This window comes from Mirounga angustirostris, unplaced genomic scaffold (assembly GCF_029215605.1).
Source record: "Mirounga angustirostris isolate CCGP_5_RB_7025 unplaced genomic scaffold, mMirAng1.0.hap1 SCAF_5, whole genome shotgun sequence".
Lineage (NCBI taxonomy): Eukaryota > Metazoa > Chordata > Mammalia > Carnivora > Phocidae > Mirounga > Mirounga angustirostris.
The window spans coordinates 142,595,907-142,614,445 of record NW_026991713.1 but is presented as its reverse complement, the minus strand read 5'-3'; the positions used below and the strand labels follow the sequence as shown (position 1 = coordinate 142,614,445).

At 44.6% G+C, this 18,539-nt stretch overlaps 1 protein-coding gene across 8 annotated transcripts in view; it reads left to right on the top strand.

The window, feature by feature from the left end:
* CREBBP (CREB binding protein) overlaps positions 1-18,539 on the top strand; it is a 124,109-nt gene that overhangs the window by 37,640 nt on the left and 67,930 nt on the right. For 7 of the 8 annotated variants that reach the window (XM_064592460.1, XM_064592457.1, XM_064592458.1 and 4 more), the window contains exon 3: positions 18,308-18,484. The exons of the other annotated variant lie outside the window; for it this stretch is intronic. In XM_064592460.1, the coding sequence (XP_064448530.1) occupies positions 18,308-18,484 (177 nt within the window). The remainder of the gene's footprint in view (positions 1-18,307; positions 18,485-18,539) is intronic. 8 annotated transcript variants of the gene reach the window in all.

The window sequence follows — 18,539 nt, the reverse complement described above, 5'->3', positions numbered from 1 at the left end:
ATAAAATCTTTAAAATAAAAAAAAATAAGGGGCGCCTGGGTGGCTTAGTGGGTTAAGTGTCTGACTCTTGATTTTGGCTCAGGTAATAATCTCAGGGTCTTGAGATGGAGTCCTGTATCAGGCTCCACACTGGGCATGGAGCCTGCTTGAGATTCTCTCTCTCTCTCTCTCTAAAAAAAAAATAAATAAATAAAAATAAAATAATAAAGCCCATCTCTTGTAAAGAGCATATGGTTGGAACCTATTTTTAATTTATTCGGGCAATCTTAGTCTTGGAGTATTCAGTTTATTTACAGTGAAATATTGATATAGTTGGATTTAGGTCCCCATCTTGCTATCTGTTTACTATTTGTAACAGATACTATTTGTCCCTTCTGTGTTTTGTTCCTTTTTTCTCTTCCTTTCCTGTCCTTCTTTTGAAAGCTGATTTTGCATTTGTGATACTTTGTTTTATATATGTATATATACACACACACACACACACACATATAATTTCTGATTGTGGGTTACATTTTCCCATTTCTTTGTATGTTCAGTAATTTTTGACTATGTAGTGGACATTGTGAATATGTTGTTGGCAGATGAGTTTTGCTGTCTTCCTTTAGAGAGTGTTGTTCTAGAAGATGTTAGACTCACAGGCCAGTTTGATCCTTTCAAGACTTGTTTTTAAACTTTCCTAAGGCAGGTCTTGAAGAGCCCTGCTCCTTAGACTTGGTCTTTTGTGGGCGGTCTCAGTTCAGTATCTGGGATTTTTTTTTTTTTTTTAAGATTTTTTATTTATTTATTTGAGAGAGCAAGAATGAGAGAGAGTACATGAGAGGGGGGAGGGTCAGAGGGAGAAGCAGGCTCCCTGCTGAGCAGGGAGCCCGATGCGGGACTCGATCCTGGGACTCCAGGACCATGACCCGAGCCGAAGGCAGTCGCTTAACCAGCTGAGCCACCCAGGTGCCCCAGTATCTGGGATTTTGAGCAAAGTCTTGAACTTCTGGCTGGTCAGAATTTCCATGTCTCCAGCACTGTGCTGTGCCTGGTATCTGTTAAGTGCGTGGTTCCTTGGTAGTCGTGCACACCTGAGCATTTGCATTCAGAACCCACATTCACTCACTAAGGTGTCCAGGGCCCTTGCACTGCCTTCAGCTTCAGCCCTGCCGAGCTCCTGTACTGACTGCAGGTTCTCTCAAGCCTCTGCTCAGACTCTTCCCTGGGTCTCCTCTCTGTTGCTTATGGATCTCTGCATTTTGTTGTTGCCTGTGGTTTCTTGATTGGGAACTTGCCTGACTTAAATGAACAAATGGAATTTCTGGGGTTGAGGGGCTCTGAAGCTGTGAGGTTGACCCCCAGGCCAGCCTCTACTATGGCAGGCATGCAGCCTCAGAGATGAGCTGAAGGGACAGGCTTCCCCCGATGCGGCAGAAGACTGCAGCAGGTTACCAGGAAGCTTGAAAATGTGATTATACCTAAGCTTTAATGTTACCCTGTAACTACTCAGTAGGTGAAAAATTTGGAGCTCAGAATCAAATGTTTTACTTAGGGTCCCAGTTGGGAGATGGTGGTGCAGTATTCAAACCTGGGGTCTCTGTGAAGCCTCTGTTCCTTATATTCCTCTCAGGTGTGTTTCCGTCAGTACAAACATTTTAGGAACCATTCTCAAACCTGGCCAGGCACCTACCTGTCAGACTTGAGCATAGATTTGGGCAGTGCTTCCTAAACTTTAAGGACCTAGGGATCAGCTGGGGATCTTGTTAAGATGCACATTCTAATTTGGAGGTCTTGGGGGTGGGGCTTCTGTTGGGGGGTGAGTTTGCTTCTGTTACCAGCTCTACAAGGGGCCAGTGCTGTGGCACTGGGAGATCTCTCCAACTTGATGTGAGCATATATTAGAATATGGAATGGGGGATCCTGGGTGGCTCAGTGGGTTAAGCATCTCATTCTTGACCTCAGCGTCATGAGTTCAAGCCCCTCATTGGACTCCGTCCTGGGTGCGGAGCCCACTTAAAAAAAAAAAAAAGAAAAAAAGAATATGGAATTGTTACCCATTGGTGACTAGACACATCACGCTTCTGTCATTTCCTTCCTTGTTCGGTGTAGAAAGTTGGGATGTGCTAAACCTAACATTCTTTATGTAAATGGGTCCAAAGCATGACTTCAAGGATCCACTTCTCTACAATATTTCTGCAGTATTTTGGAAAGAATCACATTTACTGTAGACAGAAATTTGCTGTCCATCTGTCACCAAGTTAAAACATTTAGGGTTTTTATGTTGAGTACTGTGTAATACTTCTGGCATTTTTCAGAATTATATAATGACTATAACATAACATTTCAGTATGATCCTATTATGAAGGATAACAATTATTGTATTTACTCTTCCTGAGTTATGGTAAGAGAGGAACAGGTGAGGAGTGACCGTTCTTGGGTGCCCACTGTGCTGGGGAGTTGGTGGCATGATCCCACTTCATCTTGTGCATCTGATAGCCCGGGGAGGTAGGTGGGTGCCTTATCTGTTTGACACATGGAATAAAATATTCTGAGCCACTTTCTTGCTTCCCAGGAAATTATTCAAGATGTAGCAGATGTGGACGTACAGCCTGTTCTGTGTCTGACTCCAAAGTCCGTAGTTACTCTGTTACACCATTTTGTCTGTAAGACGGCAAAATTCCAAATTGGTGGGAAATAGCTGATGTGTATGTGACAGGTTTCCCCTGTCTGTAAAATTTATAGAACAAATAACTTGGAGAGAAAGTCTTAGTTTCCCAGGAGCATTTTTCATCCTGAAAGGATTTTCTGCTTCCACTTTTCTAGAAACACACCCACGTATACTGTGAGTCTTGCCTGTGTTCTGATTGGGCTGTGGCTCTCAGTCTGAAATGCTAACTCAGCCAAGCAGGTTTTGCAAGACCCATGAAGAAGTCAACTTTTCTGACTGGTGAACATGTGTGTTTACCTCACATGCCAGAGGCCAGCACAAATTATAATTTCTTTACACGTGAATTTTAGAAGTGATCTTGCGTCTTAATTTTTTTTTTTTTAAAGATTTTATTTATTTATTTGAGAGAGAGAGAATGAGAGAGAGCGAGTACATGAGAGGGGGGAGGGTCAGAGGGAGAAGCAGACTCCCCGCCGAGCAGGGAGCCCGATGCGGGACTCGATCCCGGGACTCCAGGATCATGACCTGAGCCGAAGGCAGCCGCCCAACCAACTGAGCCACCCAGGCGCCCCTTAATTTTTTTTTTTTAACAGTATTACTGTAGCACAGAAAGGTCTGAATTGTGACTTTCAGGGTTTTTTTTATTTTCAAAACACAAAAGAACACAGAATAATGTAACCAGTACCTGTGTTTCCATTAGAATTAACACATGTTGGTATTCATCAGATCATTTTCATGTTTTTTTTCCTGTTTTTAAAGTACACTTTTGGGGCACGTGGGCGGCTCAGATGGTTAAGTGTCTGCCTTCGGCTCAGGTCATGATCTCAGGGTCCTGGAATCGAGTCCCGCATCGGGCTCCCTGCTCAGAGGGGAGTCTGCTTCTCCCTCTGCCTCTCCTGCTTGTGCTTTGTGTCTCCTGCTTGTGTTCTGTCTCTCTCTCTCTCAAATGAATAAATCTTAAAAAATAAAAATAAAGTACACTTTTATTTTTTAGAACGGTTTTAGATTTACAGAAAAATTACCAGCACAGAAGATCCCCATATCTTCTTCCCCCTGCCCACCAATTACACAGTTTCCCGTTATTAAAATCTTGGTTGAATATGGTGTTTTTGTCACAGTTAGAGTGAACCAGTATTGATACAGTACTGATATAGTACTATTATTAACCGAAATCTACACAGATTTCCTTAATTTTCCACTAATGTCCTCTTTCTGTTTTAGTTAGGATCCCATCCAAGATACCACATCACCTTTTTCATTTCTTATTAGGCTCACTCATCTTGGCTGTGATATTTTCTCAGACTTTATTTGTTTTTAATGACTTTGACAGTTTTGAGGAGGACCGATCAGGTATACTTAGGGTGCTCCTTTATTGGGGTTTTTCTGATGTTTTCCCATGATAAGACTGAGATTAAGGACTTCCGGGCTACTAAAGGAAGACTATAAAGACAAAGTGCCATTTTTATCACATCAAGGGCAGGTACTGTCAGCATGGCTTATCATAATGGCCAGTGTTGCCCTTGATCACCTGGCTGAGGTCATGTCTACCAAGTGTCTCTCTGTAGCGTTCTTCCTTCTTCCCCCTTCCTTCCTGCCCTCTTTTGAAGGAAGTCACTGGGCATAGCCCACATTTAAGGGGTGGGGGGTGTTCCTTACCTCTCCTATGCTGGAGTGTCTGTATAATTTATTTGGAATGCTCCTGCATGGGAGATGTCTCTTCTTCATAGTTTTTTAAAATAAATGAAATCAAATTTAACAGTTTAAATGTCTTGGGGCATCTGGCTGGCTCAGTTGGTGGAGTGTATAACTCTTGGTCTCAGGCTTGTGAGTTGAAGCCCCATGTTGGTTGTAGAGATTACTTAAAAATAAAATCTTAAAAAATATTTGGTATTATTAAAAATGAATACATATAGATTTGATTCATTTATTATTATAGCTTCTATTCATATCATTTTAAATTTACTACCTTGTATTTTTTCCTACTACAATTTTTCTATGTTGTTATGCAAACTTTTGAAGGTCCATATAACCAGAAAAATGCCTCCTACCAGACGTTCAAATAGTGAGTGTGGCTGGACCTCAGAAACCAGAGGTTTTGTCTTAGTAATTTTTTTTTTAAGATTTTATTTATTTATTTGACAGAGAGAGACACAGCAAGAGAAAGAACACAAGCAGGGGGAATGGGAGAGGGAAAAGCAGGCTTCCCGCAGAGCAGAGAGCCCGATGTGGGACTCGATCCCAGGACTCTGGGATCATGACCTGAGCCGAAGGCAGACATTTAATGATTGAGCCCCCCAGGCGTCCCGTCTTAGTAATTTTTAAATAAAGATGTATTCACTCAGAAGTAACCCAAGTGTCCATCAATAGATGAATGGGTAAAAAAAATATGGTGGGTGTGTGTTTATGTATGTGTACGCGTTCAATGGAATATTACTCTGCCATAAAAAAAAAAAAAAAAGAATGAGATCTTGCCATTTACAACAATATGGATGGACCAGAGGGTATTATGCTAAGTAAAAGATCAGAGTAAGACAAATGCCATGTGATTTCGCTTATATGTGGAATATTAAAAAAACTAACGAACAAACAAAAAACAGACTCCTAAATACAGAGAATAAACTGATGATTGCCAGAGGGGTGGTTAGTAGAGGGAGGTGGGTGAAGTAGATAAAAGGGATTAAGGGTACAAGCATCCAGTTATAAAATAAATAAGTCATGGAGATGAAAAGTGCAGCGTAGGGAACATAGTCAGCAATGCTGTGATAATGTATAGTCACAGGTAGCGACCACACCTCCCACGGTGGGCATAGAGGAACATATAGAATCGTTGAATCAATATGTTGTACACCTGCAACTAATGTAACATTGTATGTTAATTCTACTTCCAATATAAAACAATTAAAGGCAGATTACAAAATTGGCAGGCAGGGAGGGGAAAAGAATGTACTCAATTACAAATGGAGTTTTCGGGCGCCTGGGTGGCTCAGTTGGTTAAGCGACTGCCTTCGGCTCAGGTCATGATCCTGGAGTCCCCGGATCGAGTCCCGCATCGGGCTCCCTGCTCGGCGGGGAGTCTGCTTCTCCTTCTGACCCTCCCCCCTCTCATGTGCTCTCTCTCTCTCATTCTCTCTCTCAAATAAATAAATAAAATCTTTAAAAATAAATAAATAAAAAATAAACAAATGGAGTTTTCCCCCAAGCATCCTTGATCATCTTTGATGTGCTTGATAAAATGCATTCTGTGTAGGCAAAGAGTCCCTTTCACAGGCCAGGTGTCTGCTGAGGAGTGTGCACCTTTCCTGAATGTTCTAACTACGCAAGTGTCCAGAGCTCTTTAAACAGCACCTCATCAGAGCTCTAAATTGAATGTTGGTGACACTATCTATTCAGAAGAGGTAAATAATTATCAGTGGATTATAATTCCAAGGCCATAGTTCTATATATGTACACCTGTGCATATTATTATGAATTTTAGGATGAGAATATGGCACTTTGGTTTGTGGCTTTTGAAAATGGTGTGTAATCTGAGGTAACCTCATTGCAGTGGTTGCTTTGTTATCTACTAAGTGGAAACTTGATGCCCTCAGTAATGAGCCATATTATTCATTTCATGTTTTTCTGCCAAGTATATGAAGAAAGAACTGGAAAACAAGCCATCTTAAATCCTATAAGAGGACAATAAATAGGTAATACTAGGAAATGCCAATTTCAAATACAGTTTTGGAATTACTGACTTTGTAAATTGTTACAATTAGGGTACATGCCTGTCTCTTTTTCAGTATTATAGAAAATGTATTCACTGTAGAAAATCCTTTCAGATGTTAGAGATTTTCTGTGCTGTAGTTTTGGAAAGAGACCTTAAAGCCACCTCCAGATTGCACAGTGCTTTGTGGTTTCCCGATCATCTTCCTATGTGCTATCCCATGTAAGTTGGAAACAGGAAGTCCGAGCAGCCCCGTGTGCTTGGCTTGCAAGGGTGTGTGGTCTCAGCAGGGAGCAGCCAGACTGACGGGGCACAGAGATAAGGGACAGACCAAGGGGAGGTAACAGGGCATCCTTTCTCTCCTGAAAACGTGGCACATTTTGTTTGGAGATTTACTGTGGAATGGGAGGCGCTGGCCCGCTTGGCATTTGTACTGAAAGTTGTCAGGGTGTGGCTGTGCCTAGGTGTGCTTTTGCTACGTGTGGGTTCGTTGAAGGAAAGGTGTGTGGAGGTGGCTGTGACTCCAGATTGAGTCTGTCAGGATCTGATTGGAGGGATGGATCACAGCACCTTTTCTTCCCTGGCTGGCGGTGTTGCGAATGATGCTCTTCTGAGACAGTGCTTAGCTTTGATGAGTGATCATCAGCATTAATAACCAGCTTACTCCTGCTCTTTCCAGTCTTGGTGCTCATTTTAATTAATACCTTAGACCTGTCAGTTAACTCCCAGCCAGATGGCTGGTCACATAGTCCTATTGTTGGGGATATGTGAGTAGAGGTAGACTTTGAAACTGCAAGAATGAAAACTTCTCTAGGCCTAGTGGATACTCAGACCCCTTCCTGACCGGTCTTCCTGTGCCCTCGTGCATGGTGATGATGCAGAACAGTAGCTCCCAAAGTTGGCTATCACTGTTACTGTTTAGCGCAGCTCAGGTGTGACCTCTTGAGCCATTTGGTCCCTGGGCCAGGACCCCGTTGCCCTCTTCAGACTGCACTTAGTGTTCCATGTCCGTGCTAGCTGCTCACCTCACACATCTGGTTTCCTTGGAGCTTGTGTCTCTCCTTGGGCCTGGGAGGGCATGGCCTTGCATGCTGTGCACCTCCACTGTCCCAGAGTGTCTCCCTCCTGGAAGATGCTTACATGGTCAGTAAACATGCATATTGCTGTAGCCTTTCAGATACCGCTGTCCCAAAGATCAGAGCATCACTGCTCAGAGCTCGGAGGTAGGAGGCAGGTGGGCAGACAGGATAGCTGCTGTCCCCTCCTCCTTAAATAGGTACTTTCCACTTAAAATGCACTTTCCTGTCTAAACCTGGGAGCCAGAGACATTCGGGTAAATCCCGCATGATCCAGTCTCCTGCCTGTTGTTCTCCAGAGCTCAGGTACCACATAGGTTCGAGTGGAACGGTATCCTAATGGCCTGAATTACAAACCAGAGTACGGGTAACAGGGTAACTGTGCCTTTGTTGTACCAGGAATCTACTGTGCAGTTTCCAAGTTGATAAACATAAGCCAGTAGAGCAGTGTGCCACCTTTTATATCCTGATTGGCTTGACTGTATTTGCTTCTCTTTTCCCTTCTTCAGCCTTCTTTGCAGAGAGTGGTAGGACATGGCTGAGTGGCTAAGCCTTGTTCAGGCTTTTTCTGGCCACATCTATAATCCATTAGAGCAGAGTGCGACAACTTATAGCCATGTTATAACCAGGGTGAATTTGATTAAATTACGACCCAAGAGTAATCTCTGGCAGTCATAATCAGTTTGATCTACCTAGTTTTACCAGTGTCTGTTGACAGCTTAAATTAATATTTCAAATACGGATGTGCAGCCAAACAGGGGTCGTCTTATCCCTATAGGTAGTCAGGATGTTTGAGTAGAGGATAGCTTTAAAAAACAACTTTTCTCCTTATAAAATAATGCCTTGTGTAGAGGATTTGAATAATACAGAAAATATTTAGAAGAAAACTTTTAAAAATCACTTGTAGGGATGCCTGGGTGGCTCAGTCGGTTAAGCATCTGCCTTCGGCTCAGGTCATGATCCCAGAGTCCTGGGATCGAGTCCTGCATCGGGCTCCTTGCTCAGCGAGGAGTCTGCTTCTCCCTCTGCCTGCCACTCTCGCTGCTTGTGCTTTCTCTCTCTCTCTCTCTCTCTCTAATAAATAAATAAAATTTTTTTAAAAATCGCTTGTAAACCCTCTAGAGTCACCACTATTAAATATGTTGGTGTTCGGGGCGCCTGGCTGGCTCATTTGGTAGAGCCTAAGACTCCTGATCCTCAGGGTTGTGAGTTCGAGCCCCTTGTTGGACATAGAGCTCATTAAAAAAAAGAAAAGAAAAGAAAGAAAACGTGTTCTCTTTGCTGTGTGTATGCAGGCACATCTGTTAATTATAGGGATTATATGTTTTGTATTCTTTTGTTACAAATTAATGTGCAGGGAACATTTTCCCTTCATCAGTAATGAGTTTTCATAGTAAAAGAAGAGTTTTACTTGGAGTGCCACCGCTGCCTTCTATCAACTTCACGCTTTCCCAAGTGCTTTCCCACACCTCATTTGTGACCACGGTGCAGAGTGTGGCGCGCCAAGGTGACTCTGGGCGTCCTCAAAAGCCCTGCTCCACCTCCTCACCAGAATCACCAATGGGGAGGACTGCACACATTCATATTTCATTAGCATTTTCAGAACTCAGTGTTTGGTTGGAAGTAGAGTTACGTGTGTGTGAAACAGTCCTGTAGTAGAGTAGTAGTGGAGTGTGTTTCATGGTTTGAGGTTTATGGCATTCCATAAGCTGGGCAGCACCTTACTTTATCCCCTCATGTCGTCTTGTGGCTGAGGCCCAAGAAGCTGGATAGGAGGAGGCCACAGGAAGCCCCAGGTTTGTGTCCTCGTGCTTGCCTCCTGGGGCTCGCCCTCCACCCTGCCTGTTTGAAGAACTTACTCCGTTTTCCTGCCCCAAGGTAGAAGAGGAACATAATTTTCTGAATTTTCTTCAGCTTTCTTTCTCCTCTGATATAATAATCATGGGCTCACTTCCCCAAAGCTTTCTTTGCATGTTCAGTCCCACCTTTACCTGTCCTTCCCCATGTGGACATTGCCTTGTTCCTCTGTGCTCCATCTGCGCTGTTTCCTCGCTTTTCGAGGGGACTGTAAATGCCTGTGTGAGAGTACTCCTCAGCCTAACAGGCGTGCGCTCCCTGCAGAGGGCTTGGGCTAAAGGCTTGCGTCATGGAGTATATTACTGAAAGCCTGGATCTCTATTACATTGTGCCACAGCTGAGCTGCAGTGTAAATTAAAATTCATCTTCATCAAGATTCACTCTTTGTAAAATAAAATGCTTTCCTTTTTTTCCCTTTTCTCTCTTACTCTTTTATCATCTTATTCTCCTTTCTCTTCTCTCTCCGTGGTTGCTGTGGGCTAATGCTGGGCTTTACTTTGCTTGCAAGGAGTACTCAATCCTAATGAGGATGCTTTTCTACCTAGGAAGATATTTGGACTTGGAAGAATTGGGGGAAGGACTTGATTGTAGTTTCATTGCCCTCACCTGCAACTATTGTGCCTGTGACCTACTCTGGGATGGTGTTGGAGGGTGCAGAGCTGTGGAAAGCCTGGGACCTGTGCATTGTGGGTGGCAGGGAGATCCCCAGTGTTCTGGGACAGGCCGCTGGCCACTCCATGGGATCCCCACAGGAGCATTACCCTGGGAGGTCCTCCTGCCCCAGGGCCTGGCACTTGGCTCAACTCCGAGTCTCCGGTTGACACCCACTGTGAGTAGCTGGGCCTTCCAGGAGTGTGGACCTCATGCGATTCAAGCACTGATTGTTTCAAACAAAAAAGTCATCAGATTTAGGCTCAGAAGGAACTTTAAAGATCACCTAGTGGTCATCTGAGTGCTTCATGTTTTACAGCCGAGGAGAACTTAGAGGGGGCAAGAGGTTTGTCACACAGCTGATGAGTGTAGAACCACGATGTCAGACAGTGTCCCACTGACCTTGGCCTATTGCATTTGCCAGTGAGCTGTCAAGGGCCACGGTACAGAGAGCTGGTGTATCTAACTGCTGTGACATGCCGAGGTAGCTCCAACTCTGCTAAGGTACTAGTTGTGTTGCTAGAAGGTTCTAGAGTGAATTCTGGGTGAATACAGATGAGGCCCCAGGCCTGAAGCCTTAGCAGTGATTTGCTGTCCCATCACCTTCCTTTTAGCAGCGTCCATTGTTGTTTCTAAGTCACATTCTGGTCATACATCATACAAGTGAAATACCACGAGCATCGCTAAATACTCTTACCGATCTTCCAGTTGTGATTTATTGGTCTAAGGGAAGTGTCCAGACTCAGGGGCTATAGATTTCCCTGAATAATTTCCAAGTTGGCCACGTTGTAAGAGTGGAGTCCAATGAGGTGGGCCGGGCCGCTCCTGTGCCCGGTTCCCTTGCTCCAGGTGACTCTGCACAGGCCAGGCCATGGCTTTGGCATTGCGATCTGTTGCATATTTCTCCTTACTCTTTATTTGCCAAGTTGAGGTACTGGAAGGATTCCAAGAGCAAGCGGGTGATAGCAGACAACTGAATGCGACCATGTCTTTCCATGAAAACTGCTTTTCTTGGCTTTCTCCCAACCATGGTAGCTTGCCAAGAGAAAATGCTTTTGGCTTTACAAGTGATATGGCCATACTCTGGGTTAGTTCTGGTTCTTTATGTCATTGAAAAGAAAGAATACTTCTGGCTCTTAAGTTATTTGGCAGATTTTTGCCCATGGTGTATGAAATTGCATTGTCTTTACACACCCTGTGTGAATCTGTGGCTTCACATGTTTGCCAGCAAGTGAAGGAATAGGCTGGACCCTTCAGGCCAGTGAACATGTTGGGCCGGGTTGAAGCCACATCAGGATGGAGCACTTGGTGCTGTGTCACGGCCAACTTACAGGCGGGAATCCCCTCAGTTTCTTTTCTTTGTAGGCCTATTCCTCCATGTTCTGGTTTAAATTCCAGCCCAGGAAGTTTAGGCCTGGGTTGTGCTGGTGTTACATTGTTATTGCTTATGGTATATATTAAGATTGAAATGAACATTCTGAGTATGGTTTTTAAGGCTGGAAAACAGTCTGAAGTGAGAACTGGAAATGTTTGTGGTTTGCTAGGACAGCTTGAAAACAGTTGGCCATTATAAGTATTGCTACAACTGGTAAATGCACGGGATGGGGTTTGTCACAAGTTTATTTCATGTTTCTCTGAAAATGTCTCATAATCCAATGCCAGTGTCTCCAGCTGGCCTCTCCCTCTGATTCTGTCTGAATCACTCCCCACCATCACACATTCTCTGAAAAACATTCGCTTATTTTGTTATTACCCTAAGCATATTTCTGAAAGAAATCCTATCTAATGTGAAACCATTCCTCCCCACACCAAGTGATAGCAGCATCCTAGCCAGCACCAATAGTACGACCTCCTCCTGATGTTTTACATCTATGGGTTTGTGTAATCGTCTCTCATCTCTAAGAGGAGGTGCTGTTATGTCTGTTTTAGAGACAATACAACCAGGGAACAGAGAGGTGTAAGTAAATTGCCCAAGATCACACAGCTCACCCGTAGCAAAGAGCTCCCCTCAGACCAGGTAACTATCCCCAGAGTCCGTACACTTAGCTACAGCTTGCTGCCTGTCTGAATGAAATCCTGTTTGTATCTGTGTTCCAGTAAAACTTTAATTTGTTTTGGGCTGGCTTTGTTGCCCATGCCGCTGGTCCTTGTGGACTGAGCCTTCTTGTCCAGCAGTATCACGTGCCATGCATGCACCAGGCCAGGTGTAGCTGGGGGAGACACGGTTCTGCTTAAGCACAGAGGCGGTGGGGAGTGCCAGGGTCAGTTCTCCATCTGATTTGCTGTCTTCCTCAGCTTTCTGGGCCCCTCTGTCCTCATCCACAAACCAGATATACTTTGAAGCCCTCACACTTGAAAATTCTAACCTGCCCAGGTGTCCCTTCTGAGGTCATACTCTGCTTCCTTTCTGTGCGTTTTCTGACGAGCATCAGTAACGCCCCTCCAGAGCAGTACTTCCTCTGATTGCCGTGCTGTGTAGTGTGGTTTTAAGTGTATGTAAGGTGCGAGGAAAACTGCTGAAGAATGCATCTTTTGAAAAAGAATGTGTTTAGTGGTCTCATCGAAACCACATCAAACTCCACATTTGTTGCCACTTAAAACATTTCTGAAGGCCTGGCTGACTCTTAAGTAAAATCATGCAGTGGAAGCATCTTTCTGCTGGTCCTGTTCAGCCTCTGCCTTCTGTCCTGTTCCAGATATTAGCTGGTCACACGGCATCGTCTCTCTCAGGCTTTTAGCTCATAAGTGGTTATGATCTGATGCTTCCTGAGACGGTATGTTGAAAAGAGGATGTTTGGAGATGAAAATTGAGGAGAGTTCATTTGTGAGGGTGGTGGTTTACATGAGTGGTTGACGTCTTTGGACAGGAGACTGTCTACTGGAAAAGGCCCGTGTGTAGCAGGGGTGTGAGATTGGGGGAGAGCTTTCCCTTCCCTGAGAATGGAGAGGGACAGACAGTGAGGAGTTTCCTTCCCCCAGGGCAGGCATCCTTAACCTTTAGGGGATACCAGGGAGCAAGAACATGGATACTTGGCTTGCCACTATTGTAGAAACCTATTTTGGGAGGAAATTTCTACTGTCAGTGCAATTTTTCTTTAATCAACCCCTCCCTCCGTTAGTTCTTTGATGTTTAGTTTACTACCTTATTTGATTAGGTGAGCAGTAAAGATAGTCTTAGGATTAGTGTAGTGGAGAGAATTTTGCTGTTTTGGGGGGGAGCTTAGAGCTTGTTTTTTCAGTACTATATGTTGATAGTTGCATTGACACAAGTAGAAAATAAAAATATTTGTCCCACATGCTGAGGTCAGCAGAGGAGGTTGTTGGCAGCCACTGGTGACCACTGAGGCCGATAGATCAGTGTTTTGTTGCACCAGTGGGAAGCCTGGGGGAGAGGGGGTATGGCCTGGAGCCTTGCACCAAAGCCAAGGCTTTGCTGGCCCAGTGGATATAGCTCAGAGAATCTGCTTTACAGCCGGGCTAGGCTCCTGTGTATACTGTGATGCCCCCCAGAGCTATCATCCTCCTGTGAAACCAGCTCCCAAGGGCATGGTCTCGTCGTGCTGAAATTCAGCATGGCCAGCAGGCTGCCTGTCTGCTCTGTCCTCCTGTCTGTAGTGATGGGTATTTAGAAGATAGGAGGGACACCATTCCTGCCTTTACCAGTGCCCCTCCAGCCAGTGGTGACTGGCCCCCAGTTCCTCAGTTGCGTCTGCCTTCAGGGCTGATGTTGGGGTCTCTGTTGTTCTGAGCAGCTGTGTAATGCAGTAGTCTCTTAGAGGGCTCATTTATCTGGTTCCTTCCCCAAATACTGAATAAGCACCCACTACGTACTAGGGCCCGAGAACACAGAGGAGATGTATGTTCCAGGAAGGCAAGTCTTATCCTGGTTTATGCCAAAGACAGATTTAGGGTGGACTGTCATAAGTAGTATTATGACAGATAATGCCGTAGACTTATGTAGTGTTTTATACTTTGCACAGTATATCTGTAGTACATATCTGTCACAGTAGAAAGAGAAGCATCGTCCGTCCTGTCCTCCTCCTGTAGATGGCTGTCACTCACCTACTTGCCAGACAGCTCAGAACTTCAGGTTTTGATTGATGGGCCAGGCACTGTTACTACAATTTACTTCAGACACTGTCTGTTCCAGTAACAAAGGCTAGTGCAGATATTGTTCAAGTTTCTTTTTTTTTACCTTTTGAGAGTACTTATTTACTTTTTTGAGAGCGAGAGAGCACAAGCCAGGTGGGTGGGAGGGGCAGAGGCTGAAGCAGACTTCCCGCGGAGCAGGGAGCCTGGTTCGGGGCTCGATCCCAAGACCCCGGGATCATGACCTGAGCAGAAGGCAGACGCTTAAAGACTGCGCCACCCAGGCGCCCCTTGTTCAGGTTTCTTGGACTAAACTCAAAAGAGAGATTTCTCTTCGGATCTCGTGCTTTAGAGCCCTGCTTTGGCTAATACGTAATCCACCTCCCTGTGTAGTTGGGGGGGCAGGTAGGCCTCTGGATCTGCACTAGTAATTTTCTCTCCTTCTTATCTAGTTTGTGCTTTCCTGTGCACAGGGACTGCCATCTACATGTCTTACTCTCTTGTTGAAGTGAGAGCCACAGATGACAGAATGAGTAGGTTTTCCAATGAGTGATCCACCTGGTTACAGGAATGTTTTTTCATGGGAAAATGTGGTAGACCTATTTAATTTAGATTTCATTATAGGAGAGCGTGCCTTTTTTTTAGGTACTTAACTTGTCCACTTTTCCCATTTCTTGAGATTGAACTTGAATTCAGTGCTTAAAGGAGCTCCGAAAGAATAGAGTTAACATGTGTGGACTGTTGCTGAATGAGGCAGAATATAAATATTAATTCCATAGGCTTTAATTTATTCATACGTTATATAAATTTCACCATCAATTGAACAGTTGCCTATTTCTGCTGTTCTGCCTTTTGAATTTTATTCAAAAGATTACACGGTCATTCTCTAGCAGCCTTAAGCCAGATCCTGATAAACTTCAGTTGCAAATAAAGCCAAGTTTACAAACTCGTTATAAAGTAACTTGGGAAATTAGAACAAATATGTAGATGTTTATTAATTGGAAATAGACATTTTGATTTTACTACTTCCTTATGAACGTTGGTGCCAACAATGTGTGTTAGCCTAGGCTTGGACCATATGTATTCAGTCTGATCAAAGGAGAATAAATGTAGAACAGGAATTCAGAAATCTACAAATCTTTAGAAGTGAATAGCTCTTACCCCAAACTGTAGGCGAGGACTGGAGAGTAGCCTTCATTTCTACCAGGTTCTGTCAAGACAGTCTACGACGGGGGAGGTGGGTGGCTGCAGCCCTTTGCAAGACTGTCCATTGGTTTTCCTGTTTGCTCTGACTGGTTAAGGTCAGCCTGGAGCAGGCTGTGGGCCGAGGGAGCAGAGCCTGACCTCCTGCAGGTAGCCTGGACTCAATGTGCTTGATCTCTGGAGGTGTGTGTTGTCATAGACTAAGGATGGCATTTTCCCGTTTTTTAAATGTATAGTCCCCCGTGAGCTGGACATTCCCTACCTGCCATCTGTGATCTTTGACCTTACCTTGGTTCTTGCCCTGTGAGGTTCAAAACCACCTTGAGATAGTTTCCTTCATTGTTGATTGAAGAAAAGAAGAAAAAGTGACAAGAAATCTGTCAGAGTGGGACGCCTGGGTGGCTCAGTCAGTTAAGCATCTGCCTTTGGCTCAGGTCATGATCCCAGGGTCCTGGAAACTAGTCCTGCATCGGGCTCCTTGCTCAGCAGGGAGTCTGCTTCTCCCTTTGCCGCTCCCTCTGCTTGTGCTCTTCTTTCTCTCTCTGACAAAAAAATAAATAAAATCTTTTTAAAAAAGGAAAATCTGTCAGAGTGCGTCAAACATTCTGAAACATTTGGTTCAGCCACTTAGAAAGTGCTTTGCCTAGAGGCTCACCAGGCAAGTAGTACCCAACTAACCAGACCACCTACCCACCTCATTTTCACCCTGGCAAGACAATTCTAGAAATAGGTTTTTCAGAACATGTTGGGTGAACTTCGAGACTCACAGAACTCCTTTGGGAGTTCATTGGCTTCTTGGTACTTACTTCCCTCTGCACCAAAGAGTGACGACCTTGGATGGTTGGTGTGAGTAGGAGGACAGTTACTTCTTCCTGCCCTCTAGTTGCTACCCACTTTGGTTTGTTGATGCTAGAAACTTCCACAACAACATTCATTTTCTTGTTTGTCAGATTGGTGGCTCTAAGGAGTACACTCCATGACAGGTGGGAGATGTGCATCTACACATGCTCAAAACCGGGCATGGTTCACAGCAGGCACTCAGGAAGTCCTGGCTGACCTCGAGGACAGGGCGAGTTCATGGAGGCGTGAATGGTGCACATGCCTTCTAGCATACGTGTCCTAAGTAAGAAATTTTAAATGAAATCCAGGAAGTAGAAATTCTAAGAATGTTTTTTCTGCAAATTCTTGGGGCACTAAGAACAGGGTTTGATTTTATTCAATGAAACAGAAATTCTGAGAGAAAGAATTACTTCTTTCTTGTTAATTTGGGGTAATGCTTTTTGAAAATACAAGTTCTTGCTTCAGTTCTTCAGTTTCAGATAACAACTGAAGGAACCTCGTTGAGAAAATGCCCGTTATGTTAAGAGCTACCATGTCGCTTGGGTTAAATCATCTGAACTGAAAGTTAAGCCTAATTACTGGGCTTTGAGAAGAATTTGTTTTTGTTTCAGTTACTCAGGTTGAATTTGAAGTTTGATTGAATTTAAATTTGTTTCCATTTACTCAAGGAAAGCAAGTAGGGTAAAAGTGGCAACTGGAACGTGTTCAGTTTCAAAAAGGTGAAAATGTCAGCAGTAAGGGCCATGCCTAGATGCCACCTGCACATATGAACATGCTCGGGAGCAAGATCTTCTTGGTTATACTAGTTTGTGTTTTTATGTGGACATTGCAGCTGAGAAAGGTCAGCTGTGGTGAGCATTGGTTTGTTTGCAACCTAGAATCTTAGAGCTGCAAGAAATAATGTAATTCTTCTTGTTCAAGACATTCATCTTACAGGTGAGATCAGGGTCCATAGGAGGAGTGAATGGAAGTTGCCCGGCAGCAGTGGTCCCCGTGTGGGGTTGGCCGGGAGAGCCGAGCCATGGTTTCTTGATTGCAGGCAGCGCTCTTCCCTAGGAGATGCTCCCTTAGGGAACCCTTCCTCCCACTTTCCAAACATCAAACTCACAGAGACACCAGAGAAGTCGAGCGAGCACCAGGCAATAGGTAGGATATTAGAACTTTGAGGAAAAGAGGGGCAGGTGACTAAAGAAACCAATCCCTCCAGAGTGGCGGGCCGGGCTGGGTGTTGCTGCAAGGTTCCTGAGCTCACTCCTGTACAGGCTGGAGCTGAAGGGAGGCATAGATGGGTGCTCCTCCTTCCTGTTCTTGCCTTTAGCTATTGTATGTTTTATTTTATTTCACTAATTTAAAAAAAAATAACTTCTTTATGGAGCCCTCAACCCTAACTTGTGATATTAGAGAAGGTAGTATAACAACCTCCCCACACCTATCAACCTGGTTAGGAGTTAGCAACATGGGGCGCCTGGGTGGCTCAGTCGTTAAGCGTCTGCCTTCGGCTCAGGTCATGATCCCAGGGTCCTGGAATTGAGTCCCGCATCGGGCTCCCTGCTCGGTGGGAAGCCTGCTTCTCCCTCTCCCACTCCCCCTCTTTCGCGGTGTCTCTCTGTCAAATAAATAAACAGAATCTTAAAAAAAGGAGTTAGCAACATATGGCCAGTCACTTTTCATCTAGGCCCCTCTTGCCACAACCCCTTGCCTCCTGGGATTATTTTAAAGTGAATCCCAGAGGTTATATCATTTCCTTGTCAACATGCCTACTATTATTTTGAGCTAATGGAAACAGTTTCAATCTGATGGGGGAATTTGAAAGAAAGTAGTTACTTGGGAGTGGTTCAGGATTAAACTCAAGGACCTCCCCTTTGTCAGTGATTCTGGAAGCTCCGTTTTCCAGATGATTTTCTTAATGTGTTGCTGCCATTGTCGGGGCATGGGGGTGTTAGGGTGAGGAGTACGGCTGGGGTGAGGGGGGAAAGGCACTGGCTCTTGGATGATGGTTAAGGAGGTAGGCGGGGCTGTCGGGAGAGGCTTCTTGGTGTTCTGCCTTTATGTGCAGCCATTGGAGCAAGTTGCTCTGTTGGTAACCCAAACGGAACCTGGAGAATGAGCATTCAATTTATAATTAGGGTTTCACAAGAAGTAATGATTTTTGCTTCAGTGGGTCAAAGTGAGCATTTCTGAGGCCCTTCCTCTTGTATGTGATTGTGTCATGACCGTTCATGTTGCCTCTTTCTGTTTCAGATGGGAATGACTGGTAACACAAGTCCATTCGGACAACCCTTTAGTCAAACTGGAGGGCAGCAAATGGGAGCCCCTGGAGTAAACCCCCAGTTATCCAGCAAACAGAGCATGGTCAATAGTTTGCCTCCCTTCCCTACAGACATCAAGAATGCTTCAGTCACCAACGTGCCAAACATGGTAAGTTGCCCGTGGCCCTCAGGCTGTGGTCTCCAGTGGGTGCTTTGGCGTGTGG